The 27855-nt window shown below is 45.0% G+C and overlaps 1 protein-coding gene across 1 annotated transcript in view; it reads left to right on the top strand.

The window, feature by feature from the left end:
- Positions 1 to 27855, top strand: part of LOC310912911 (uncharacterized protein C1orf21) — a 112828-nt gene that overhangs the window by 83516 nt on the left and 1457 nt on the right. The window contains exons 4-5 of the mRNA XM_083867894.1: positions 14982 to 15058; positions 18882 to 18942. Coding sequence (XP_083724020.1) covers positions 14982 to 15058; positions 18882 to 18942 — 138 coding nt within the window. The remainder of the gene's footprint in view (positions 1 to 14981; positions 15059 to 18881; positions 18943 to 27855) is intronic.

A 27855-nucleotide genomic window follows, 5' to 3' on the forward strand; every position in this document is an offset into this window, starting at 1 on the left:
TTTAAAGTACCTTCTTCTCAGCCAGCTTTGCACTTTGGTATTAGTCAAAGCTTAGATTCAGTCACTTTGATCAATTAGCACAGACATGTAAGTAGTCATCATTATATTATGTCAGAATGGGAAAGAGTTTTCTCATCCTCTTTAAAATAGTACACAAATCCTGCTTTACATTTCTCCAGAGTCATTACCTTCAATATATTTACATATGAACTATCTGAAGAACTTTCCTGATTCCAGTCATTGATAGTTTTCAGGGAATTTTTTCACTTTAAATAGGTAAAGTTGTACAGCTGAGCATTGCTGGTGCTTTACAGTAGGGTGGGTGAAAACAGGATCTTAGAGCAGCTATCCTGGCTTGGAGGCCGGGTATCTGCATAGCTGTGACTGAGCCAAGATGCAGAATTTGGGTTTGCTCCTAATTTTTCCTGATCCAAGATGAAGAAATAGGGTTCCTTATGTTTTCTTAATCTTAGGCTTGTACATGGGATTTACCTAGACTAGTGTTACTGAGTGTCTGGGTTCTGAATTACACAGCAAAGAGGTTTCCTTGGGAGATACTTATTCCTGCTGGTGTCCTTCTCCTGGAAGCAGGGCTTATTGCAACAGGTGGGCTGGCTGAAATGAATAGGGCTGCCTGTGGCTGAAGATACTGTACCCTACAGTAAGGAAATAAAAAAGCCCAAGCTTCTTAAGGGCATGTCTGTGTCAACACATTTTCCTTGGAGATACGCATGTTGCAGAAGCTGCTGCTGCAATTACACCTCATTATAAGACACTGTGTTTTTTACTTTATGAGTGCTTTGAAAAAAACCAGCAAAGTCCATTAATACTGTGGCCAGTAAACTCAAATTGCCTGACAGTGCTGTTCTGTGCACACAGTGGAAAAATCGATCCATTTAATCCAAGGTAAAGCTGTCTGGCTCTCCAGAGGAGCAGGCTGCCTTGGTTGCTGAGGGCTGGAAATCATTGCCTCACGCTAATTGAGTAACATCCAGCAGTTCTGAGGCTGAATCTTCTAGACTGGTTTGACTCACGGGGGCTGAGTATCTAAATGAAGTGTATTTGTCATGCTGCAGTCCTACAGGATTAAGAGTACTTGCATTTGTTTGATCTGATGCATTCCAACAATATTAAGTAAGTTCATTTTTTATTGTCCTTTGCACCATGTATTTTTCTGGCTGTAAAAGTCCAGTATCTTACTTTTTGGAAACTGAGCTGTGATATGACAAATATTTCTGGCCAGTATTTGTAGCTCTGGCAGGGCTTGAAGAATTCTTGGCTGGCTTTTACAGTAGGCTGATAGCTGAGACCAAATATAACAAGAAGCAGAGAACTGCATGTAGAATTAAATCATATTACTAGTTATTTTATTATTTTTCTTGTCTTAAAATTATTCACTGTCCTCTGGTTTTTTGTGATAAATAGTAACTACAGTGTTTAAATCAATAGTTCAACGTTAAAGAATTTTAAGCAACACTTTGAGAGATCCTTTTGTCTTTCATCAAGATAGTTATGCTGTGAAATTTGCTTTCCTAATTCACTTGGAAAGTCCAAATTATTGAATGTTTGGAATTAAAGACTTACTCCTGATACATCTGTGGTTTCTCCTCTGCAGTCTTCTTTGTTTAGTGTCAGACCTGAGTCAAATGGCCATGGATTGTGGCTGCCCCACCCCTGGAAGAGTCGAAGGTCAGACTTGGAGCAATCTGGGGTAGTGGAAGGTGTCCCTGCCCATGGCAGGGGTTGAAATGGAATGAGCTTCAAGGTCTCTTCCAACCCAAACCCTTCCATGATTCCAAATTGACTCTGAAGTTGCACTCTTAATGAGAGAGGGACCTGCTGAGAGGAAAATAAATAGCTTTAGATACTGAGAAACATTCTCAGAAGACATATTGTGTTATTAATGGTGGCCAGAGTTTCTGGTCAGTTCAGGAGAGCATGTGCTGAGTGTCCATGGTGGTGGCTGTGCAGTTCCTCTGGGGCCCAACATGCCCAATATTAAAATTAATTGAAAGCAGTTTTAGGCCCCAGGAATTTGGTGCTTAAACTAAACTCTGAATTTGAGGATCATGAACAGACTACCAAATCATCTAAGGGTCTTCCCAGATAAGCCTTGACAACAACCTGAGCATTCCCTGCACCACAGCTGTAGAGTGAACTGCTCCATGCTCCCTTTCAGAAGTGAGGGGATGGGAGAGAGAGCTGAAAACCAACCCAGTCTGGGACTGCATGATCACAGATTGCTCACTTGGTGCTGCTAAGCAGCAGGAAAGTCCATGGGAAGGCTGGAGAAGAGAGTCCATGGGCACAGGAGCTCAGGTTTGAGGCAGGAACTCAGGTGAGCAGCGCATGGCAAGGCCTTGCAAAGGCTGAGGCAAAGCAGCAAGCCCTGTGCATAGTAACAGAAAAGATTTAATGATCCTAGAACTTAATTAGGACAGTGCAATGTTACCACCTGCTTATTTATAGCTGTAAGTTTAGGCCATGTGTGACTCTTCATTTAAAAGAAAGGAGTACAGGATCCTTGGCTGAATGAACATATTTCCTTCTACTCATTACACTCAGATGATCAGTGTTGTTTAAGTGAAGTTCAAACATCATAAAATGTGCCCTCATCTGGTGATACTCATCTGCTGTTTGCCCTTCCTTTCTCAGCTGAAGGTTATGTCAGCAATTTTGCCAATAGCACAGGATGCTGTTCCTGGGGCGGGTTGTTTGCCCATCTTCCCCCTCGGCTTTCCCTCCCTGCAGGCCTTACCCAGCTGTTTGGAACAGAGTCCTTCCAGCATGGAGTCATTCCTGTTATCATCATGTGTAATAACTGCAAGATCCATCTTCAGCACATGCTGGAAGACTTGTGCAGGCCATGATTCAGGAGGGTAGTGAATGGCCTGTGCACCACCGACCTGCAGGGGATTTAGGCACCTCTGTGACGTGCCAGGGTCCTGCAAGTGCTTTGCACATCCAGGAGCAAAGTGTGCCCAAGCTGAAGCTTACCTCAGGAAAACTGCTAACAGTGAATTTAGGCACATGTTTTGCTAAGGACATACTCCACTGCATCCCAAAGCCTCACTGATGTGGAGCTGTGCTCTTCATGAGGAGTCAGGGAAATAGAGCAGGTCTGCATTTCACTGGTGGGGAAAACACATGATCCTCACACTCATTTCGTGCCTCTGTTTCAAAACTTCTTTTGCAATCCTTCAGGTTGGGAGGTTGAGGGTTTGTCAGATAGTTAGATTTGGCTGCTAAGAGCCAAGCGTGATACTTCCAGTTTTCTTTGTAAAGTTACGTGATCTGTTTGTTGTTGGTGTTTCTTACAGAGCTGAGGAGCCTGCTGGAACATCAGGTGTGCTCCTTGTTGGGTCTTGATGTTCTGGGTTTGGTAGGTCTCTAGTCTGATTTTAAGAGTTTATGGAATGTGAGGCAGAGAGAGGGGCTAAGAGAGAGTCATATCACGGGTCTCTGCTGTGGGTTGTTCAAAAGGTGGAAGTTTTGTCAGAATGAATGATCTAACCAGGTGCTTGAACATAGGTACAGGATCTCCAGAGATCCTCAATCACCATCTCTGCTGCTTTTCAGTTTGCAGAGAGATGAACAAGTGAGAACTATTAAGCCAACTGATTTTGGTTTCAAAATAGATTTTATTTGTTAATGTTTTTAGTGGCAATCAAGGACAATTCTTGTCCTGGTGCACCTGCTGTACTTTTATATGAATCACAGTGTTATAAAAAGGCAGAGGGATTATGGGCCTTGGGTGACTTAAATAAAATCTATTTTTGCTGTTAAGATCATAGCATTGACATGGTATATGGTTTGAATTAAAGTTCTCATTATCACATTAAGATTCAACAAGGAGTTAATTAAGTGTAGGGAAGTAATTGAATGCTAATAGTACAATGTTGCAGTGAAAAATGAGGCCATATCTCTGTACTAAACTCTAGTTTTCTCCTCGTGCCTGTGACCATACACTGAAGTGCACTTCTGACTCAGGCAGAGAGCTTTCATGTTTGGGACATGCTGGTCCATCATTTTTCAACATTCCTGTGATGAGACAACCCTGTTAAATTTTAGAAGTGCTTATCTTTTCACTCACCCTACTTGAAAAGAAAACAGAGTTTGTGTTAAAATTTGGGGTCTGCAAATGTCTGGAAATCAACTTACAGACTTGGAAGGCAGTTTTGATTAGATAGCAAAATTGAAATGATTTAAGAACACCTGTTCTGCCCATTGCATGTGATTTTGGTTAATTTTAAGAAGACCTGATGGACTGTGAGTCATAGAACATGTGGATTTGTTACTTGCTGATATTTCTGTTAGCACCAAATTGTTTTGTTTAGTATTTCAAGCATTGAGGCAGGAAGACAGACCATCCCCACAAACTTTTTTGGCTTGAGAGAGATCTTGAGCACTGTACTACAAATGTTTTGTAGCCTTTAGAGAAGGTGAGCTTAGCTAATTTCTCCTTCAGCATTCTTTTACCTTATGTTTTTTTGAGTATGAATGCATAGTTTACAGGTCAACCTCGCTTGTTTGAGGTAAATAATTAAAAACAGGAATAAAAAAATGTATATGGCAATGCATGTGATCCATCCTGACTTCAGAGGGGCTTTAAATACTGTGGCTGAATTTGGAAGTGTGCTTGGTAGGAAAGATGTGGGCAGATGGGGAGGAGCCAGGGGGAGTGACAAGAATAGGACACTTAGCAAACGTAAGCTGTAATGGAAGATGGAAGGAATTGATTTGTTTAGCCTAAAAATACAGAAGGAAACGAGTCATCTGAAACAGGAAAAGTTGCTTTAAAAGGCACGACAGTTGTTTTTTCTCCCTGACTGCTGAGAGAGGCAGGAGGGCATCAGGCAAGGATTAAAGCTGGGTAATAGGATAAACCTTTGAACTTTCAGGGAAGTGGTAAAATGAAAGACAGACTGTTGGGAAAACCTGTGGGATAGGAGATTGGAGAACAGGTTAGACAGAAATCTATTGAAGTGGTTTGGGTACGTGCCCCGGGGTGGTGCAATTGGGTGGTATTTTGAAATATCTTTCTTTTGTGATGGTTGATACCAGGTGAAGATCTGAGGAGACTGATCTTGTTTCAGTGCGCTATTTCATGTTCTGATCAAGGAGACATTGAAATTTTGTGGGTGAATGACGGATCCATCCCTGCTTGCCTGATCTTGCACAGCATGGTATCTCCTTTTCCATGGCCAGTGGCTCCCTTGGGAGCCGACACTATATCCCAACCCTGGCTGGGCTCATGGCTGTGCACTGCTGGGACTATTGCACACTGCTACCCCAGGCTGGCTCTGACCCTTTCCTGGAGGAAAGATTTGCTGCCTTCTGGAAAAGAAGGGCAGAGCTCATTTTGAGTCTTTTCCATGTCCTTCCCACCTACTAGGAGTGGTTTTGGGAAGAGGAGATGCAGAAGGTGAGATGATGGAAAAGCAGAGTGGCTATTAAAGGCTATAACAGGCATACAGTGATTTTGGGACTCTTGAAATACTGATCATCTTAGATTGATAGAGCCATAGAATTGTTAAGGTTGGAAAAAACCTCTAAGATCATTGAATCTGACCGTTAATGTCCTAAATGTTGAACTTGAGTATTTCCAGGCCTGTAATTGAATTTTAGGCTAGTTCTTCTCCTGGTATTGGTTTGGATATCTTCTAATCTGCACCACCCTGAGCATCAGAGCTATATTTGTACATCCTCATTGGAATATATTGGTGCCTCATTTTGCCAGCACTTAGGAGTTATATTTATTTATCTGCTCTTCTTCCAAGGCAACTTACAGGAGATAAACACTTAAAATCCAGTCTCTCTTACTGATTTAAATGGCTTATAAAAATTTTAAACCGTTTATGATTGTCTTTCATTGTGATGTATATGGTTTCTCTTCTCAGTATTACTCTCAGATAAATGTGTTGAGAGAATCCAGACAAAATCCATGCTTATACAGCTGAGGATTGGAAATGCAGTAAGTGAGCAGGCCACTATAGTCTGTGAAACAATAATAATTCTTTCTGCTGTTCAAAAGTAACTGCTAGCTAAAACAGGGAAAAGATGGTACAAAATACACAGATCAGATGTTAAGACTTCTCGTGCAGTCCTAATGTTTCTCATGCATGTCATAGTACATATGTGATACTTAATAATATTCCAACTATTATGTCCTTTAAAATGCACATTTCACTCAGGCATGCTGAAATTTGCCATGTAGCAAGAGCTGTTACTTCATTCTCTCAGGTCTTAAATCTTATGCCTGGTGCAAATTTGAGAATTAATGCAAATAAAACAGACGTTGAGAGGAGCAAAATACAGACATTGAAAATATGTTCCATATGGCATTTACATAATTGCAATTACTGAAAATCTCAAAATTAGAGCCTTGGACAGTGCTGGGAGAATGAGAGCTTATTATAGGGAATTCTTGCTGGTTTGGAACACGCAAAACCCTTCCTGAAGTGAATGTATTTGTATTGCTGAGTAGCACCACTCTTGATTTTCTGTTATCTCACTTCTCAGGGTTACCTCATTCATAATTTCTTGCTACCATTTCACTCTGCTTACATATGGCTTAACAGTATCTTTTCATTTGCATCACATCTTTAATTAGTTCAGATTTTCCTCTTTAATTGTAAGCAACAAACCCAGAAGCACTTTGTCTTTCATTGTTTTCCCTTGTTCCATCCTTTGTAAATCCCAGGTTTGAACAAGAGGGGGAAAAGTATCTTCATAGAATCATTGAGTGGTTTGGGTTGAAGGAACCTTTAAGCTCATCTCATCCCACCCCCTGCCATGGGCAGGGACACCTTTCACCAGACCAAGCTGCTCCAAGCCCTGTCCAGCCTGGCCTTGGGCACTGCCAGGGATCCAGGGGCAGCCACAGCTTCTCTGGGCACCCTGTGCCAGGGCCTCCCCACCCTTACAGGAACAATTTCTTCCCAATATCCCATCTAACCCTGTCCTCTGGCAGTGGGAAGCCATTTCCCCTTGTCCTGGCATTCTGTCTCTTGTAAACAGTCTCTCTCTATGTTTCCTTTCGGCTCCTTCAGACACTGGAAGGCCACATTGAGGTCACCCTGAAGTTTCTCTTCTCCAATCTGAACAACCCCAAGTCTCTCAGCCTTTCCTCACAGCAGAGCTGCTCCATCTTACATGTATCCTGCTAAATTTCCTGTTAAGACTTGGTTAATAGGACACTGTCATTATCCTGACATCTAAAAAGATGTCAATGCACTTTATGGAACTGCTTGGATGTAATAAGAAAAATGTAATAAGCATAGTCTGCCCAAACCTTTGACAGATCAAAACCGGTCACCACCATAACTCCAGACTCTGCAGGAGGAGGCACCATCACCATGCTGTTGTTTGCAGGTGGGGGGAACCAACTGCTACTTTTAACACCTCCTCAAAGTGGCTGTTTGGTAGTCACCATCATTTATTTCCACGAGCCCATCCTACAGCGTAATCCCAAATTGTATTGTTGTATTAAGGCAGTGAGGGAGGATCTGTGTGCACAGGAAGATCTCAGGAGGCTTTGCTTGCATATGAAGGCATCTTTCAGGAAACTGATTTTAAAAATGGTTAAAGTATACCATGTTCCAAAAATAGGCTGAAAAATACTGGTTTTGGCTCTAGAAAAGCCTCTTAAGAAATTGCTACAGCAGCTGAAAATGTAGACCCAGCTATTTAAACAGGACACACCTCCTTCTCTAGCTGTGTTCTCTCATGTGTGTTTGAAGGGTGTAAAACTCTTCAAAACCATCCCAGTAAAAAGTTCTGCAAAACTGTGGTGGCTATGATCCTCCTACCATTCCAGCAAGGTGCCTTTGTGGAGCAGGAATACCCTGACACCCTCTCACACCATTTGTCCCTGGCTGTAAATATTTCACAGACTTTACCCAGTCCTGTAGTTTCATGCTCATTGCCAGGCCTTTCTGTGTTACTGCACTTGGTGGAAAACTGCCTTCAGGAGACAGAGATAAAGAATTGAGAGCATGAGTGATATCTACATTTACTGTAAATAAAGTGTATTTTTGTAAATGCTGGCTGAGTGAGAGAGACAGAATAGTTGATGACACAGGCTTAATAAGCAGACAATTAATTTTTGAGCCAGGTCTTGTTATCTAGGGTGGCTCTACAATCCAGAAGAGCAGCATACCTGCAGAAGTGCAAGGTTGCCAAGTGCTTTTTGTTGCCAAATGCTCCCTGAAGTTTCCTCAAGAGTCATCCTAGTCTTTCAAGTCATCAGCACTGGGGTTTTTAAGTTTCTTCTATCTATTTTTTATTTGCTAGATAAAAATTTTAACCAATCTGATGTACCAAAGCCATTGAAGATCAGGTGTGTTAATGAGAGTTGGAGAACAGGTTCCCTTTCTGCCCATAGCATTTTATTTGCAGTATTTTGGATATCTTTTGATGCAAGTGTTCTTCATGCCCTAAGGCACCTTGCCACCTGGATTTCTGGGTCATACAGCTGTGAGGGACAGTTTCCAGCCTCCTGACAAGTTGTTCATAGAGGGGATGTTCCCCACCTTCATTTTGCAAATCCCTTCCTGCTGGCAGCCCTGCAGACCTCTGTCTCTGTCCCTTCCTCTGCCTCCTGCCCATGTTCTCTGGGTTTGTTACATGGATGGACAGGGCTCCCCTGCAGGAGCAAGGTAATTTCCTGTGTGACATGAAACTTTATGCACCTTTGGAGACAAGTGTTCTGGCTTTATTTATCTCTGCTATGCTCATTTTCTTATCCTGGCTGACCTTTCAGGATGCTGTGGAGGCTGAAGGAACCAGAAAACCCTGATTGTCAGGGCAACATAATCCTCATATTTCACAACAGAGGCATTTCTCCAGTGATTACACCTCTTGTTTTCTGTAGGGGACACCTTGAGATTCATCAGTCCGTCTGCAGAAAAGAACTTTGAGATTGAAATCCAGATTTTATTTTTCTGGACCTTGGTGTCCCAAGCTGTAAAGAACCACAAGGATTCACAAATGTGGGTCAATAAAAGCTCAGAGCTCTGAAAGGGAGCAGGATGGCAAAGTGCAGGGAAGAGTTTCCCTGCAGGACTTATTGATAGTACTTATCATTTATATGCCTTATTTGTATTTTATCTGTTTACCTGCCCTAATTTCCTGTCGTCAGGCCAGCTGCTCCCATGTCTGCTTTCCACACAAAACCCTGGTGTTTGGCTACTAGAAAGAATTAATTGGAATTACTGTAACTAATTAGTCCAGACTTTCTAATATTGACTGGAAGAAAAGATGATAAGAATGTTTAGAAAGTTGTAGCCATTAGACTTAGTAAATATATGCTCTGTGAAAATCCTTCAGTGGTGGGAATTGCCCTCCTTTTATTATTCCCTGCTCTTCAGTGATATCCTCCATCAAAGCTCAAAGGCCACTGACTTGGGCTGAGGGTGAACTATATTTAGGTACTGCAGGAAAAGTCCTGCAACTCACTCCGGAGTTGAGGGAGCTTTTTCCTGCCTCTTCCTTTCTGTTTTCTTCATTTTTTCCCCCTGACTTTATACTTCTGGCTGGATTTTTCTGATTTTTGAGCTCCTGCAGCTTGAGTTGAGTGTAAAGGGCATGTTGGGTGTTCTTCTGAAAATAATCCCTTCATAGTTTTGAACATCTCAAAAGCATTTAAAAATAATTACAAAAGTGTTACTGCATCACTGTGTGTGCCCCTATGCATGACTGGTAAATAAACACTGAAAGCAGCATTCCCTAACTTCTCAGCAGTGCAGGCCTTTTGGTGGGCTGCAGAAAGCTGGATTTAAATGTTTCTCTTTTTTTTACCTGTCTTTATCCCATTTTGAGTATTTTTTTGGTGGGGAGGTGGGGAGCTTTACAAATCTTGCTCTTCCATATTGTATTCCTAGAGCTGGAGTTGCTACAGGAGAATTTCCCTGGGAAGGAGGAGCTCCATTAAGTTTCAGGATGAGGTCTGCCCTCTGGAACATGTTTCGGATCCCTGATGGAAGCACAGGATTTTCCCCTCCCAGGCCTGGGTTGCACTCGCTGCGTCAGTGCAGACTCACTGCATGATGCTGGCTGGGTTTGCAGAACCAGTTTTTTTTCTAAAATGAATGCCAGGCCCTGTGGCTGCTGCTGCCTTCTCTTTGCCTGCCTGAATGGCCTCGGTCACTCCTACTGCTGCTTGGGGATAAAGCTCAACAAACTTACTCAAACATGTTTTTTTTCCCAGGGTCTGATTATCACTGAACTAAAGGCTGGATGAGGTTGGAAGAGACCTCTGGATATCATCTGGTCCAGCCCTGTGACTCAAGCAGGGCTATCTAGAACCCCCTGCCCAGGGTCAAGTCCAGACACCTTTGGGACATCTCCAAGGATGGAGATACTGACAGAAGTGGGGCATCATGGGCAACTCCTTTGTGCTGGGCTGAGGAGATCTTGACCTGACACAGCAAGAGTATTTATTAAAACACTCCATTTAAGACAAGGATTTTATTATGAAATGTGACCTTGAGCTTCATCCAAATGCACAAATACCAGCCATGTTTTCCAGTCCTCCCTGTGAGAATCAAGGTGCTCCAGGCAGCAGGACGGCCAAGGGACTGTGGTGACAATGTCATCCTTAGGTGTCTTCTCACCACAAGAATCCATTCCTGCCAGTGTGCCATGATGGTTAAATTCACTGCTGAGCCCTGGCTCTAATGTCTGGTGTATATTGTAGGGGTGATGTGCATCTGGAGTGCTCAGGCTCGTGGTGTGGTCCTGGGAGTGTCCTGTGCAGGAACAGGAGTTGGTCCTTGTGGGCTCACTCCAAGTCACGATGTTCTGTGATCCTGTGAGGCACTTCTTGGTGTGTGCACACTGAGCCCCTCCCCAGCCTGGCCTCCAAAGCTTGTGGTCAAATGGGTCCATGGTTTTCATCATCCCTTATTCCCTGTGTGGATACTGAGAGGAGGACTCAGACTGCTGTGTCAGCACCATCCGGTGTACATGATTCATGCCATTCCCAGGGCACTCTTCTGGACTGGATGCCTGTACACATTCTGGCAGGGGTAATGTGATTCCTCTGATGAAAAGAATAATCTCCTTTGACTAGTATCTGAGATTTTTCCATATTTCGATCTCCCCCTTTGTTATAAAGTTGCTCTAAATAACATTTTCAGGTGGTTTTGCTTCCAGGTAGATAGAGAAATAAAGAGAGGCTCTCTTCCGGGACATCACAAAAAAGGAGCCCTTATGTACATATAAAGCAAGGAAACTCGAGTAAAATCTCATAGGTCAGTGGTTCTCCCTTGTTCATCCTGATGGATCCAGACAGTCCATATGAGATATTACTACCTGAGGCTGGTGCTCATGACTGAGTGAGGTTAAAAAGCACTGGGCTGGCATATTGAAATTTTACATCTCATTGTTCAGTCCAATTCTAAGGGATGCATTTGATTCCTCCTTTTCAAATACAATTATTTTAAAGACTATTTTATGGTATAAAAAGAAAACAAATACTTCATTTTTCTTCTAAGTGACTTTAATGATGATTTGCTTGGGTCTAGAAAGCAGTTTAAAGGTGCTGTTGGCTCCTTTGAAGAAAAGTGTCATCTTGATATAAATCAGGAATATTATTTTAGAAAGACTGTTAGCACTTTACCTGAGTCAATCTGTGGCAGCCCTATGAAGAAAAGCAAAATACTTCAAATGAAGTTCACATGTCTCTAGAAATGGGTTCGTCAGAGGGGAGGCATCAAGGGAAATGTTGACAGATATTTAATTATAATGGCAGTAGTGGCTGTTGCTGTGTTAATAGCATCTGGCAGCAGAGTCACTGCCATCTGTTAGTGCCCTGAAATCCTGGGGATGGTGCATCCTTTATGGAGGAATTAACAATAATTAACAAATCTATCACATGAAATCACCTTGATTGGATGACAGCCTTACCTTGATAATGATTAATTGCAAAATAATGTGGAATAAAATGTCCACTATTTTCCCTTTTTGCTGCTGCTGCTCTACAAGTGCAGCATCCTGGGGGATTTCCTTTCAAGCCTGTGGTGTGAGGCAGCATTTACTGCATTTATTGTAAATAATCCTGATAAGCAAAGCTAGATTAAAACCAAACTTGTGCATATTCATTTCGATTTGCAACAGATTAGATCTCTGAAACCAGCTGTGGTTCTGTTGGTGTGTGGTAACTTATTTAATGTTAAATAAGGGGGAAAATGAGGTTGGACTGCAAGAAGTGACCCTTCAGCCAAAGTCAAATCAGTCTGGAAGAACAATCTGACTGCATTAAAGCATTTTAAGGTGTTTTTTTTTTAGTTTAGTATTAGAAGCCAAGCCATTAATTTCTAATGAATCAGTTTGTCTTCAAAGTGATGAGGAAAAAAATCCTATTTGTTTGCATTTGGAAGAATTATTTTTGAATATCTATTTTTATCCAAGCCAATATTTCAATCAATGGAATGAAATATCACTGCCATAAATAAGAGCTATAAACAAAGCAATGAGCCAATTTGAGACCTGGTTGCATTTTATTTTTCTCTTAACTCTTCCTTTTCTGTTCCTGCTGAGGAACAGATGGAGAAGGTAACATACTCCTTGCTTAAATAGGAGAATTGTAATAGATAATTGAGGTGTTGTAATTAGCAGGAGCAATAGGAGGGAAAGAGTAAACTCTGGAATCTTGAAGTCAAGTAAACAGGAATTTTATTTCTCTTTTCCCATGTGTGTCAGTTAATATTTTGAGTATTGCTTTGGGACCCACAGTGAGAAGGCAACATACACTTTTCTTGTGTCCTTCTATTTGTTCCTAAGTGCCAGAAGGTTGTTTTAGGCTGGGATTTGGGCTGATTTCAGCTCCTGATAGAGCTGCATTGACACCAAACCATGAGCAGAGGTGTGCAGAGCTGAGTTTATACTGCCTTGATTTATCACAGCTCCCAGCACAGGAGCTGTAGATCAGAGTCTTTCCCATCCCATGGAGTAGGTCTGAGGACAAAGGCTCACCTGGTGCAGGAGGCTGGGGTTTAGCTGATTCATGGCTTCATTGTCTTCTCCATGAGTATCTTCTCCATGAGACCCATCCCTCTCCTTTTGTCTTGCTTTGACAGCCATGGGAGTCAGACATGAGCTCATGGGTTGTGTGTCTGTGTACACATGTGTTCATCACACACAACGTGTACATACATGTCACACCCTCCTAGAGCTGTTAAAATTAGAAGATGCTTTGAAAAAAGTGATTTTTGCCTTTTGTTCTGCTGCTCTGGCATGATCTCAGGGGATCCTGAACAGGCAGTGGCTGGTGGGGTGTAGCAAACACAGACACCCTTGTTAGGACTTGGAAGAAGGGCTTGTTTCTCTCTCACTGCTATTTTCATGCAAGGCACTGTTCCCTGGTTAGGAGGATTAGAAGATATGCATTAAACAGTGTTAAATATGCTGAGGCAGTTGATGTTTACAGCCCTTGTAGAATTATTCATTAAAATATTTACTGCTAGACAGCCTCTTTTTTTTTTTTTTTTAATTCAGTGATTTAGTAGCCCTTTCCGAAATCATGTGATTCAGATATTCAAAGACTAAATAAGGCTAAATAAAACCACCAGAATTACCCACAAAAATACTGACTGATTCTTGGGTTTATGTTTCTTAAATTGCCATGGGTGTGACAAGCCTAAGAAATACAAAGGGATTTGTGGAGCGGGTGAGCTCTAAGATTTGACTCGGACCTCTCCCATCTGTACCAGCAGCTTTCCCTAACACATGGCACTGGGAAGATCTGGAAGGGGCTGTATCCCTCTGAAGGATTTTGTAGATAAGAGATATGTGTGTGCACTAAGTTTTGGGTAACAGAATCTCATGACATGATGAGGAGGTCAGTGCTGGCTCTCAGCTCTCTTTCCCCTCACAGGCCTTTTTAAAGATGTTTTTAATGGTTGTGGTCCTCTGCAAAGGACAGGATTGTGTTCTTGTCTATAAATACAAACTAGTTTGTCTTGGGAGGAACCTTAAAGCCCATCCAGTGCCACACCCTGCCATGGGCAGGGACACCTTCCACTGTCCCAGGTTGCTCCAAGCCCTGTCCAGCCTGGCCTTGGACACTCCCAGGGACCCAGGGGCAGCCACAGCTTCTGTGGGCACCCTGTGCCAGGGCCTGCCCACCCTCCTATGGAAGAATTTCTTCCCAGTATCCCATCTAACCCTGTCCTCTGACAGTGGAATGCCATTCCTCTTGTCTTTTCCCTCCAGGCCCTTGTCCCAAGTCCCTCTCCATCTCTCCTGGAGCCCCTTTAGGCACTGGAAGGGGCTCTGAGGTCTTCCTGGAGCCTTTTCTTCTCCAAGTGAACACTCCTAGCTCTGCCAGCCTGGCTCCAGAGCAGAGGGGCTCCAGCCCTTGGAGCATCTCTGTGGCCTTCTCTGGACTCTCTCCAGCAGCCCCACATCGTTATTTTTGGGATCTCCAGAGCTGATTTGCTTCTTTGTGCCCAATTCTGTGCCTGAGCAGGTCGTGTCTGCCCTTGCTGCTCTTCACTGGCACATCTGATACCTACTTCCCCCTGCAGACAGTCCCTTGATGCTGCTGTTGCCCCACTCTGTTCTGATCCACCCTGTGGGTGCTGGGTGACTCTGGGGCTGCCTTCCCTGTGCTTTGCCTTGCTGTGGTGAAGGTGGGGGCCGGTGTTGTTATTGATTTATATGAGCCATTTTCCCTGGACCACTGTAGGTAGAGTTACCAGCCAGCACGGAGTTTGAGCCTTGGATTTCATCCAGTGACCCAGAGGCAATTCTGCATGCCACTGAGCCCAGGGTGTTAAAAAATTGCCCACCTGGGGTCATTTCATCTCTTGTGCTACCTTTAATTTCATTTTTGTTGAGCTTTTCTCGTTTGGTTGTGCAGGCAGAAGAGCCTGGACCCAGCCGAGTGTGATACCCTGATGACAGATGCCTGTCACCCTTTGTGTGCTTCATAAATACTGATGCTATCTCTGTTGTCTGCTTTTTGTGTGTTTCAGGAAAAAAGTGCCAGTTCAAACGCAAGACTTAAATCTAATAAAGAAATCCCAGGATTAGTACATCAACCCCGAGCAAAGTAAGTTCAATTTCTGTTGTTTGAATCATACTACAAACACAAGCAGTGTCTGTGGGGTTCACAATTACTGCCTAACAAAGACCAAATGATGACTCCAGCATCCCTAAAGTCATGCCGATTTAAGTACTAAGATAGGATCACCTCTCCTTTGCACAGCAAAGATACAGGACTTCAAAAAAGATGAGATGCATCCTATTGTGCCTAACAGAAGACCTTGTGCTGTTTCTCAGCTTTCTATACAACTTACAAACTTCTCTGTATCCACCAGTGTTCCTGAATACAACTGGGTCTGTCCCAGGGAGGTTTTTGCTAGCCCCTGATTTAGATTAGCAGCTGTTCTGCCTGGGACTGGGAATGGTCAAGTTGGTAAAATAAAGGTTGTTCTGTAGCTGCAAGTTCTTCCCTGCTTGGTTGGCAGTCCTGTGCCCATGCTCTGCCTGGGGTCAGTCAGTGTTACTTGAAATATTTGCCTCTTGTGGCAGAGCTGGTTATTGATAGCAGTAACTCATTTCTTATCTGGTCAGTGTTATATTTTAATCACTAATTGGCTGAGAAATAACAGATTACAGAGCCACATATGGGGTTCGTGAAGAACAAGTGATAAAGGTTTGTGATTTGGGTTTTGAACACCAGTGGAAATGCTGTTCCTTGTACCCTGCCCTCAGGGCACTTGCTAACTTAAATTTGCTGCCTATCAAGTGCCTTGAACACGATTTCATGTCTGGAAACTTCAGTTATTTCCTAATCAGCTGACAGCAGTAATTCAGCCTCTTTTCAAAGGGAAAAGCCGAGTGCTTTGGATGTAATTGCAAAGAAACTCATGGTAGGGAGGTGGAGGTAGAAGCACATTTCAGCAAAGCTGCACTTCATTATTGTGGCTCAGTCCTTCCCAGCAGGGTCAGAGATGGACTTTAAGTGCTCTAACATGAGGCTAATTACTCTGGGATATGAAAGGGCCGTTCTTTTGGTGGGTCATCTTTTGGTACATCCACAGCAGAGGAGTTGCATGGGGCCAGGGCTTCCATTCCTCCATAAAACTCTAATTTGAAAAGTCCCTGCAGAAATCAGAACTGACCAAAAAAGCCAATTTTTTACATTACATTGACAGAGATAAATATTTCTGTCACAGACCTGCAAAAATAAAGAAACCTCCCAAAGAGGTGCAGTATATAATACAAGGTTGTTGGGTAGGTCTCTCAGTGTTTGCCCAAGGCTCTGCTGTTTGCCCAACCTACCACTGCATTTCTGTTTATAAAGTGGCTACTTGTGTTTGAGTTGCTAATTGCCAAGTCAGCAAACAGCTTTTATAATGTACAGTTATTTTTTTTTAAGGTTTATCATCTAATAACCATGACAATTCTGACAGCAGGGTGGGGTGGCATTGGGTGAAAAAGGTCTACTCATCTGGAAGAGCAGAAATTAATAGATCATTAGGTGCGTCTTATGGTACTGATCTGGTACAATGGATGTTACTTCTAAACAAAACAGGGACTAAGTATCAAATGATAAATTCTTTTACAATATTTTGATGTCAGCTGAAAAGTAAAGAGATTTTAAAAGCTTAAAAAACTGAAAAGTAAAAAATGTCCCTTCCAGCTCCTTGGTTAGATAGTTCAAGTGCAAAGAAGACCAGGAAGGTAAAGAGTCCACAGGAGGTACTAAGGGCTCGTCTCCCTGCAGTAGGGTTTAGATTTTTCCATCCAGAGCCCTGGACTCTAAAACCAGGGGATGTAGGGAGCCAGCAGTAGCTTTATGGGGGTCTTTGGCTGAGGGAGGAGGGTTTACACCCAGTCCTAGTTCATGCCACACCTTCAGGGCTTCCCCCTGCACCCTGCCCCGACCTCACAGGCGCTTGCTCTGTCTGTTCATTGCTAAACTGACCCCACTGACACCTTAAATGATCAAACACACCCACCCAAGTACCGTGGGACTAGTTCATAACTCAGGGAGTGACAGCAGCCCTGAAGCATAAAATGAAAGTGGCTATTTCAGACCAGTTTTACTCTGCCAAATCACAGGGTAAAAAAAAATCCCAAAAACTCAGAATGGTTTGGGTTGGCACCTGAAAAATCAGCTAACCCAACCTCCCTGCCATGGGCAAGGACACCTTCCACTAGACCAGATCTGTAGGATTATCCTGTGGGAATTTTCAGGGATATGACTACACAATAGTCCTTTTTTTTTCCCCCTGCCTTCTTTATGGTATGATTGCAGTGAGTCACTACAGTATTATCTCATTTTATTAGAAACTGGATTTATGATGTTGCAAAGGCAAGACTATTTTTCAAGCACTTCCCTACTCATAAAGGGTTGCACTGCCCTAAAGTCCCTCTCCAAGGTGCCTGAATAAGCAGGTGGTGGGGGTCAGCTGTCCCAAAAAAACATCTCTTCCCCAGCTGAGGTGGAGGTGGGAACCTGAGGAACAGGGAGACAGCTGGGGAGAACTCCCTCAACCACTGAAAGGTGAATTGTTCCTGCTCCTGAATCACCAGCTTTAGGTTTTAATGCCATTTCTGAGCCCTCCTCTTGTGAACTGAGCTTCATTTATGTCCCACATAAGCAGATCTTTGTATACATTCAGCCGATAGCAGGGAGGGCTCAATGCTGAGCTTTGTGGGGAAGTGCAGCCCGTTGTTGGGCACTTGGGGAGAGCATTAACTCATTACAGCTGGAAGGATCACTCTGAGGAAGAGGTGATGGGTCAGAATTCAGCAAGTCAAGCCAGCTTTTCTGGGGAAAATCTCCAAGAGCTCTGTGTCCTTCTGACCCTTTGGCATCATTGTTGCCACTGGCACCAGTCCCCATCCTCCCTTTTTTGCATCTTTTTGTGTTGCACGTGGAGTCCCTGGCACGTTTCCCCAGCTGCCTGTGAGCCTGTGCTCCTCCCTGCTGCGGTCCAGAGGATGCTCCAGCCTCACCTTCCTGGGGGGATGGTACTCGAGCAGAAAGGAGGCTCTCATCATCCCCTAACATAAATAAACACCCCAAATACCACCTGCCATCCATCCATCCATCCATCCATCCATCCATCCATCCATCCATCCATCCATCCATCCTCACCCTTGTCTCCCCATCCTTTCTGTGTTTTTAGCCTGCAAGTTCCCCATGGAGAAGGACCTCTGGTCTTGTGTGACCATCAGTGTTTTATAGACAATGAAAAAAGAATATTTTCCAGCCCTCTTCACTAGTGCAAAATCATGTCACTGAGCCTCTCGGTGCTGCAGAATTAGTTGAAATGAAGGGGCTGGAACACCAGGAGAGGCTGGGGGAGCTGGGAAAGAGGCTCAGCCTGGAGAAAAGGAGGCTCAGACGGGGCCTTCTGGCTCTGCACAGCTCCCTGACAGGAGGTGGTAGCAGTTGTCAGTCTCTTCTCTCCCATAACAAATGGCAGGACAAGAATAGAGAGTCTTTAACCTCCCATTGTGGGTGTCTCATTCTGTCTCATTGTGGTGGTGAGGCTGGCAGTCCTGGAAAACGTCCTGACAGAGAGGGGCCTCTCACTCTCCCTCTCAGAGGGAAAGGTACTGGGCTATTAACTTCCTGCAGTCAGCCTGGAAAAGGGAAGGATCTCCTCTGGAGATGCATGTGGATCCCAGTTACCACCCCAAGTGTTGCACACATACACAGAACTAGATGCAGTAATTTTTTATGGGCAAACAAAAAATAGGGGAAAAAATATTAAAAATTGACATTGTAGATGAAAGCATAAAGTGATTTATTTTTCACAGTGGTGGAAGCTGACAGCTGGGCCCCTCAACAACCCTGGGCTGTTTTATAATGGAAGAAATCCTGTTGGTACTGATACTGTTCCTTTTCCTTCCAGCATGCACATTTCTGAAAGCCAACAAGAATTCTTCAGAATGCTTGATGAAAAAATTGAAAAGGTAAGACACAGTAATGTCAACATCCCATCTCCCTCAGGGGTGGACTTGGCTTTCCCAGCACCATGGGGAGTGATGCCTTGGGAAGGCTGACCTGGAACAGAGACTGGACAGAGCTGGAGAATAAAGTAGATATTTATTGAAAGGCCTTTAGGATGCACCTTGGGCAGGACAAGAGCCTGGCCAGGACTACACCCAAGATGGACTAAGAATGGTCACAAAATGGATGGCTGGTCATGAGGTCTCACACTTTTATAAGTTTTGGTCCATTTGCATATTGGGGTTTAATTGGCCAATTCCAGCTCCAGGTTGTGAGGTCCCATCCTTCTTGTTCCTCCCTTCAGCCACCCTTGTTTGTGCTGTTGGGCAGAAAGTTGTCCTTGGTCTTGAGCAGGAAAAGGATTTGTTTTGTCTCCCTACTCTCTGAAAAGAGCTGACTAATACTAATATGAGGCTCAGAACTGCACCCCTGGGCAGCACAGAATCTGAAAATATGAAAGCTAAACCTTAAGGCATCAGGAGGACAGTGACTTGCCTGCTGCAGCTCTCTGTGTTCTCCATGATTTGGAGGGGTCTGGCCAAGATTTCCCTTCCAGCTCCTTGGTTAGATAGTTCAAGTCAAAGAAGACCAGGTAAAGAGTTCACAGGAGGTACTGAGAGAATCCTTTGTTTTGTGGGAATGTCACCAGTCTGGGATTAATGGCAGGCTTACTCAGGTGTTCAGGATAGACATGCTGGATAAAAGTGAAGAACAAAGTGGGATTTTACCTCATTCCTGATTTGATCTTTCATCTCATCACAATGGGAGACAACTGGAATCATAATGCTGGTAGTAGCTGGGATATCCCAGGAATTTCTTGCTGAATCTCCTTGAAATAGCCACTGGCTCCAAGGGATGGTGTGGCTATAAGTATGGATAACCCTGCCCCAGGGCTGTGCCAGTGAAATAATGGTGCTGGAGATGTTTTGAAGAAGAGGATGAATAATTCTTTGCATATCTCAGCTGTCCTGAGAGCAGCTTTTGTGTGTTTCAGAAACCTTTTAAATGACACCCTTGACTTCTTTGTGAGACAGCAGTGAAGGAGCTGGAGCACAGCTCACACTGAAAGTGGCTGAGGGAGATGGAGGGGCTGATGTTCACACACCAATTTACTCTTTACACTGTCTACTTTGGAGTCCTGCATCTTGTTTAATGCTTTATGTTAAATATTTGCTTCCTCAGTAGCAGTACACTAATTTGTACTCCCAGTTTCAGACTGGATATGAGGAAGCATTCCTTTATGGAAAGGGAGGTCAGACATTGGAACAGGCTTCCCAAAGAGCTGGGATGCCCCAGGCCTGCCAGCATCCAGGAGACATTTGGACAATGCCCTTAACAACATGCTGTAATTTCTGGTCAGCCCTGAAGTGCTTAGGCAGTTGATGATTGTAGGTCCCCTCCAACTGAAATACTTCTAGTCTAGTCTAGTCTGTTTTTCTTTTCTGTTCTATTAAGTTGTCATGTTGGGTTGCAGAGTGTAAGGGAAATTTTTACTTGCATGGCTCTGAATTTCTGTTTTTCCAGCACTCCTGGTCCTGGCTGTCAGAGTGGGTGCATCTTGTGTTTGTCCCAAGCCACACATTTGTTACTTTCCTCTTAAAAAATAAAAATTATGAAAATGAAAGAAGATAGAAAGGGGAAGAGTAAAAGTGAGTTCATAGACTCGTGGGAAGAATATTTCTGTACCCAGTATTTCAGAGGGGTAAGATTTTATGTAACCTAACGCATTTAAAAGTATAATTTCTACATATCCATAATACAGCTGTATCTCCTTTGAATAAATGCCTTCACCCAATGAATATTCACATGCGTTTCATGGACATCATCACCTTCCATAATGTTGAACACAGAATCTCCAGTGAAGTGGACTTTCCAAAGATATATCTTATCTGCAGACCAGACAATGCCATCAGGCTGTATCTAATTATGAATTTTGGTTAATTTTTGTTCCCGAGGTCTGTGGCAGGGCATTCACACCCTCATTCCCCAGCTGCCACACTGAGGTGCAGCTGACCCTGTTTCCTGTGTTTGGGAGGAGAGATGTTCCCAGGTGGTCTCCAGGGCTAATTATCTCAGGGATAATTTATTTTTGGGATCAGGAGATTGTTCAGAGGAAATCCACAGTTTATCTGTCAAAGAGACCAAGTTGCCAGCAGCTGATGGGATTGGCAGGAGTTAATGTGCAGCTGAATGTGGGATTTGTGTTCCCTGGAGACCTCCTGTGCCTGAGGAAATAGTCTTCATAAGAGAAATTTGGGGAGTTTAATTAATCTTGGCTCACAACCCTTTTTTTCTAGGTGTTGTCACAAATGCCAGAAAGATTGGAAAATATAAGGGGGTTTGTCTGATCCATAAATAGCATTTCCAGTCCCTTCTCCAGGGAGATGGGGGACAGCAATGGAACATTTAGAATGGTATCAGTGAGCAGCTCACCAGTGGCAGCTGAAAGAGTCTGCAGAGGTGTGAGGGGTTCTGCCTGTGCCTGGTGAGGTCCCAAACGCTGTGGCGTTCCCATGGTTACTGTTGGGTTTGTGATGGGATGCTGCTCCCTGGGCTGTGCTGCAGAAACTCCAGCCAGGAGCAAAACACCCGAAGCTCCACTGAGATCCCGAGGGGTGCTGGGTCACCAAATCCAAGTGTAACAACAACTCTGAGGTGTGAGCATTAGGCAGGAACATGACAGGGGTGCTTGGACATGGCACAGCCATTCCATGGACAGGGAGGGCAGCTGGAATAAAACTCCTGCAGCCAAAAAGTGTGAAATGGAAAGAACAAGGGCTGGTGTTTCATCAGCTGCAAACAGGAAGTATTTATGAGTCCTGCAGATCAAGAAAAGCCTTATTGAAACAGTCTGGAGAGTTTCTCTTGAAGTCCTGCCCCTGGTAGTACATTCCTGGCTGCCCCTACAAAGCTCCACTGCCTCCTGCAAATGTCACCCAGAGGTAAAAACAGGATATCGTGAAGCATGGAGCTTCTGTCTACCAAAATTCAGTGTCAAAACACTGTGAGTCGTTTGGGGGGGACATCTGCTCTGTCTCTGAGTCTGTGCCTGCTTCAGGAGCTGGGGCTGAACTGGCATGTACAGAGCTGCCTGTGAGGGTGGTAATGCCATTCACAGGGTTTGCTGGAAGGAAGAAATATTGGGATGAGGGCTGACTGAGAATGTGAAAGTTTAGATACTGGTTCTGCTGGAGTCAACCCAATCCTTTCAGAAACACCAGAACCTGAGGTAAAAATACTCCCAAGACCTGATGGGAAGCCGGAGTTACAGGTTAGGTGGGAGACTGGGAGCAGCTGGAGAGAGCTGAGCAGTTGACAGCATGAGAAGCTGTAGTTTCTGTAGCTGTAGTTAGAATATCCTGAGCTGGCAGAGATCCACAGGGACCATGGATTCCAACTCACAGGACAATCCCAAGAATCCCACCGCATGCCTAAAAGTGTTGTCCAAACACTTTCTGACCTGTGGCAGACCATGGACAGGAGAGCAAAGGGGAAGACCGAGGACCTGTGTGCACTCAGCACAAGGCCCTGAGTGGTGGCAGAACAGGCTCAGAAATGTTCCCAACATCTGCCAGCAGCTGCAGTGAGTCCTCCTGGGGCTTCCCACTCGCTGAAGTTATTGTGAGTGGAGTCATGGGCTTTGCTTTGGGAGACAAAAAGCACATGTGTGTTCCAGAGTTCAGGGGGAAATGGAACAGAGATAGGCAGTGGGAAGGAGGCAGCTCATCTGCAGTCAGCCTTATCATCATTTATTGAAAATCAGCCTGAAATCACAGAAATATATTCCAGTGGAGGATGAGCAACAGGTAATAGCAGCAATTAAGCTCGAGGAGAGCGTTCCCTGGAGTGAATTAGAAAGATGTGGGTCAGGAGTACAAGTGATTTGCTTGATCTGAGAGATGAAGGCAGAAATACACAGAAATATGGCTTTGGAAACCAGAGAAGGAAGCGAAGAGTGACTGAACAGTCCTCCTAAAGGAAACTCTGCTGCTGCTGGATAAATCTGAGACCTGCTGTGCTCAGCAGAGGAGAAATGGGCTCCAGTGGCTGCAACTGGGACTGGGCCAATCACCGCACTCCTGTGGTGGGATAAATCTGGTTAATCTGTCCTAAATACCATTTGTGTTGGTATTCAGACAAGTAAATTAATGACCTGGGTTCTCTCCAGTCTGATAGATCAAGGACTAATTTAGTCAGATGTCACATTTGGACTCAAAAAGATTTGCTGTGAAACACGTAATGAAGAATTAACCTGTCCTAAAGTTTCTTCAGCCTTTGGTTGTTTTTTTTTTCTTCTTTCTACATCTCAGATTTATTTGGACCCTGATTCCACAGGGCTCCGTGCAAATTCCATGTTACCCCTGAAAAGAAATGGCAGCACAGGAAGGACATAGACAGATTGCTGGAGAGTGACTTGAGACAAGGGCCTGGAGTACCATTTGACAAGGGGGAATGGCTTCCCACTGCCAGAGGGCAGGGTTAGATGACATACTGGGAAGAAATTTTCCCTGTGATGGTGGGACACTGGCACAGAGTGCCCAGATAAGCTGTGGCTGCCCCTGGATCCCTGGAAGTGTCCAAGGCCAGGCTGGACAGGGCTTGGAGCAATCTGGGATAGTGGAAGGTGTCCCTGCCCATGGCAGGGGGTGGCACTGGGATGAGCTTTAAGGTCCCTTCCAACCCAAACCTTTCTGGGATTCCATGAATTGCACAGGAGGGTCAAGCAGAGTTGATCTTGGGCACAGCCCTGTGAGCTCAAGTCCATTGCCTTGAAGGGGCCCTGTCCCACCAGGGCTTGCATGAACTAAATAGAAATAAAAATTAAAAGCTATAACATACGAAGTCTTGACTGTGAAAAATTTACCCATTTAGTGCTTGCTAGCAAAAACACCTTGATGATGGCTGTCCTGGAAAATGGTTGGGAAAACAACTGCTGTCTCTGAATCCTACATGGAGCAGTACAATGACCTGGAGGAATTACCTCCCCCAAGTGTATGTTATTATGGAGGCTGTGGCAGAGTGTATGGACAACTGTCTCCCTGTAGGGAAAAGGCTGAGGGGTAATGGAACAATTGACAAGCAATTCCCGGGATTATATTGGGGGATTGTAACCCCACAAGAGAGTGGTTCAAAAGGGACCATGGCAAAACAACCCTGGGCAGCTGTACCAGAGGAAAACCATCACTGGTCCCACCATCATAAACTGTCTCCTGCGTGGCTGCAGTGGTTTGTGAAAAATAATCACAATGCAAACATGCTCATGGACAAAAATGAGACTAAATAATGTGAGCTCTGATGGGTACCCCAAGCCTGGGACACGGTGTTGCCATCCCCGTGGGGGATATCACTGTGGGTGTGCAGGGATTTCTCCAGCAGTGCACTCACCTGGCCCCCGGAGCGGGGAGAGAACACCCAGCCCGTGGGAAGGATGCCCGGCAGCAGCTCCCTGCATCCCTCGTTAGAAGCAGCGGGCATGGAAGCGGGGAGTGGACACAAAGCAGCTCCTTGTATGGGATGGAGGGAGTGCCCTTGGGAACGGGCTGCCAACCCAACGTATGCGAGGGCACAGTGATTAGGCTGAAACTCATTAGCAAAGTGGATTGCTCTTAATGACTCCATTGATTTTTCCCTAACAAAACGAGAAACGGACAAAAAATTAGCACAGTATACAATGATTTAGTGCCGCCTCCGGCATTTTCTTCCCGTCCTTTCTGGGAGCACTGTAAACAAAACCAGGCTGATGAAAAGGGTTCCCATCGCGGAGCGGGGCGGGGGCTGCCCAGCCAGGCCCCTCAAAGGGGCCACTGTGTCCCCAGCCCCACCAGCCCGCTGGGGAAAGGGCTGCTGCCTCCCTCCTCTGCCTCCTCTCCCTCCTCTGCCTCTCCTGCTTCCTTTTCCTCCCCTCCCACCTCTCCCTCCCCTTCCTTCTCTCCCTCCTCTGCATCTTCTCTCTCCTGTCCCTCCCCTGCTTCCCCTCCATCCTTGTCCTCCTGTCCCTCCCCTGCCTGGCCCAGTCCTCCAGCACAAGGGGCCATTGAGCCCCGGGTGTTGTTTATTGGCCTGTCACCCACACAATGGGGAAAAGGCCTTTTTCCTGCGATTTTTTTCTTTCTCTTTTTATTCCCTAAAAGGATATCATGAGCATCCCCTGGAGGGGCATCAGGAGGGGAGCACTTTGGAGATGCAGCTGGGGGAGAGATGGGGGATGAGCCTTTCTGGTTTGGGTGCAGGCAGCAGGAAAAGAGCATCAGGCTGCTTTTTAATTTACCTTAAATTCACTCACTTGTTTAGAAACACTCGTGGTATTCTGCGGATATGAAAGCTGGCACTTGTATTTTGAAACTGCAGAGATGGGAGATAGGATTCCTCAGGAATTAGCTGGACTTGGAGGCACATATTACAGTTCTCATCTTCCTCAACATGGTTCATTTACTTTCAATCATTAGAACTTCTCAGAAATCACAGAACTGGAAGGGACCCACAAGAATCATTGAGTCCAACTTTAAGTGAATGGCTCATGCAGAGATTGAACCCACAGCTCACTTAGTCTGTGGGTGGGCCATACATTCCTGTCAGTAGCCACCTGCTCTGTGCCTCTGGCTCCTCTGGATGCAGGAGCCTGCTCCCCTGGACAGAATTTGACTGCCAGCTGTGGAATCATAGAATCAGAGAGTGGTTGGGTTGGGTTGGAAAGGACCTTTAAAGGCCACCTGGTCCAAGCCCTGCAGCGAGCAGGGACACTTCACTAGAGCAGTGTAGTTTCTGCCAGCTCTCAGCTGACCATTTCCCATTAGTGTTCCCAGCCCCACCAGGATAAATGCCCATCTCAAGCACAGCAGCCTCTCAGTGATCAAGGGATCATCTCCTCCAGCATCTGTCAGACATCCTCTGAACCAACCAACGGGTCAAAAATGGACATTTTAAAGTATTTCCCTGGATTGGGGCTGAAGCTGCCTTTCCTCTGCCAGCAGGGAGTGGCTGCCCACCTCTGCCTGTCTGCCCAAGGAGCACCAAGGGCACAACCCTTGTCTTCGATTTGGTGCAGCAGGGAAGGCTGTGATGACAAGGGCGCTTTATTCCTTCTCTCATCTTCCTGAGCAGTGCTGCCCTTGTTGTTACTGACAAAAATGCACTTGGGGAATAACGTTCAGACCAAAGCTGTGTTGGGACTCACCACAGTGTGGGCATCACCTGAGCTGGCCTGGTCACCAAAAGGGTGTGGATGTGTCCCTATCCCCAGCAGTGTGCAGATGGAAGTGACATGTCTGGAAGGATCAGCCCAGCTCCTGGTGGCCTTCAGGCCTTGGTGGGAGGTGGTGTGTCTGTGCCATGGCCAGGACTTGCTCAGCACTTTGGTTTGGAGCAATTCCTTGGCATCCATTTGAGAACTGATGCACTTGGCAGCCACAGAGCAAACCCAGAAGCAGAAGAACAGCAGAGGAGGAGTAGGAGGGGGAAAAGGCAGGATGGCTTTTCTTCTGTCACATTTGGGTCTGCTTGAGGCTTTAATAGCAGTGATGGCCACCACTGGGGAGTGCTGGACCACGGGGCTCCCTCTGGAGCAGGTAAATGGATGTCCTGGAAGTGCCCTGAGCTCAGCCCTCAGTCACTGCTGCTGCCTTTCACAGCTCTGAAGCATTTTGGACAAAGCCTTTGTCATCACCAGCTCAATCTCCTGGATTTGTCCAAATGTGGTCCCTGGCCTGGAGAAAACTGACAGATTTGTGCTTCACTGCAAAAAATTTCAGCATTCCTTCTTTTTGAATCACAGCTTAGAGTTCAAAAAATGTAAATTTTTTCCCCTTTTTTTCTGGGTCAGTGATTGCCGAGTCAGAATTTGGGCTGATGAGTCTCTTGGGGGTTATTTTAACGTACTTAGAAAACCCTTCTGCTCTAAGTGCTGGGCCACAGGGAATTGCCAGAGCACTGCACATTCCTGGGTCTGGGCTCCAGCAAAGCCAGCTCTGCAGTCCCACCGTTGGCACTGGGGCCTTTGTTCCTGGTGTACAGCCCAGCTGTGTGTCCCAAATAAACTGATCTATGTTAAGAAACATCTCTCCCCCTTTTTTTTTTTTGTCTTTTTTTTTTTTTTTTTTTAACCTTTCTGTCTCTCCTTCTCCAGGTGCTCAGGTGACACACCCAGCACACAGGAACAATGGGAAATAGTCCAGAGGTTGGGATTTTGAGGCACTTGATTGGTGCAAGATACCCTTGGTGGCTTATACTGAGCAGCTCAGCTCCAGCTGGTTTTGTGCAGGGAAACAAAGACAGGGGCTCCCAGCAGGTCATTTCTTGCTGGGTAGGGAGGGATGGATGTGTCTTCTCCAGACCATCCCAAGGGGAATTCCCAGAGAGATGCTGCTCCACACCTGTGTTTGGGATGGGATAGAAGGCATAACATGACTGATAAGAGATCCATGTTTTGTGAGGCTTAGGCTGAATCCCTGTAGTCCAAGCATCATTTCAATACAAATGGTATCTTTTGCTGTGGGGTTAAACTTCAGTTGGGGTTATCAGATGAGGGATTCTTCACAGCAGCTGCCTTGTGTTGCTCATAGGATTATGTGCTTTGTTGCTTTTGCCTCGGAGATTATCCTTTCACAACAAATCTTGGGCCTGTGTCCATCAAGGCGGGTCTTTACATAAGGCAGGTTTGTAAATCAGTTTGTTGGATCTCCCTGGAATTCAGTATGTGGGGGATGATGTTTATGAGATTAATGGTGACAGAAAGCGAAGTGTCTCCTGTCCTGGTTTCCTACAAATTCCCTGTGTCTAAGGTTTCTGCCCAGCTCTGAACTTAACCCCTCCAAGTTTAGAGAGCTGCTCTCAGTAAGTGTTCCCTGGGTTTATTCCTGTGTGCTGTCTCCATGTACCAA

This window comes from Zosterops lateralis, assembly GCF_965231275.1.
Source record: "Zosterops lateralis genome assembly, chromosome: 9".
NCBI classification, from domain to species: domain Eukaryota; kingdom Metazoa; phylum Chordata; class Aves; order Passeriformes; family Zosteropidae; genus Zosterops; species Zosterops lateralis.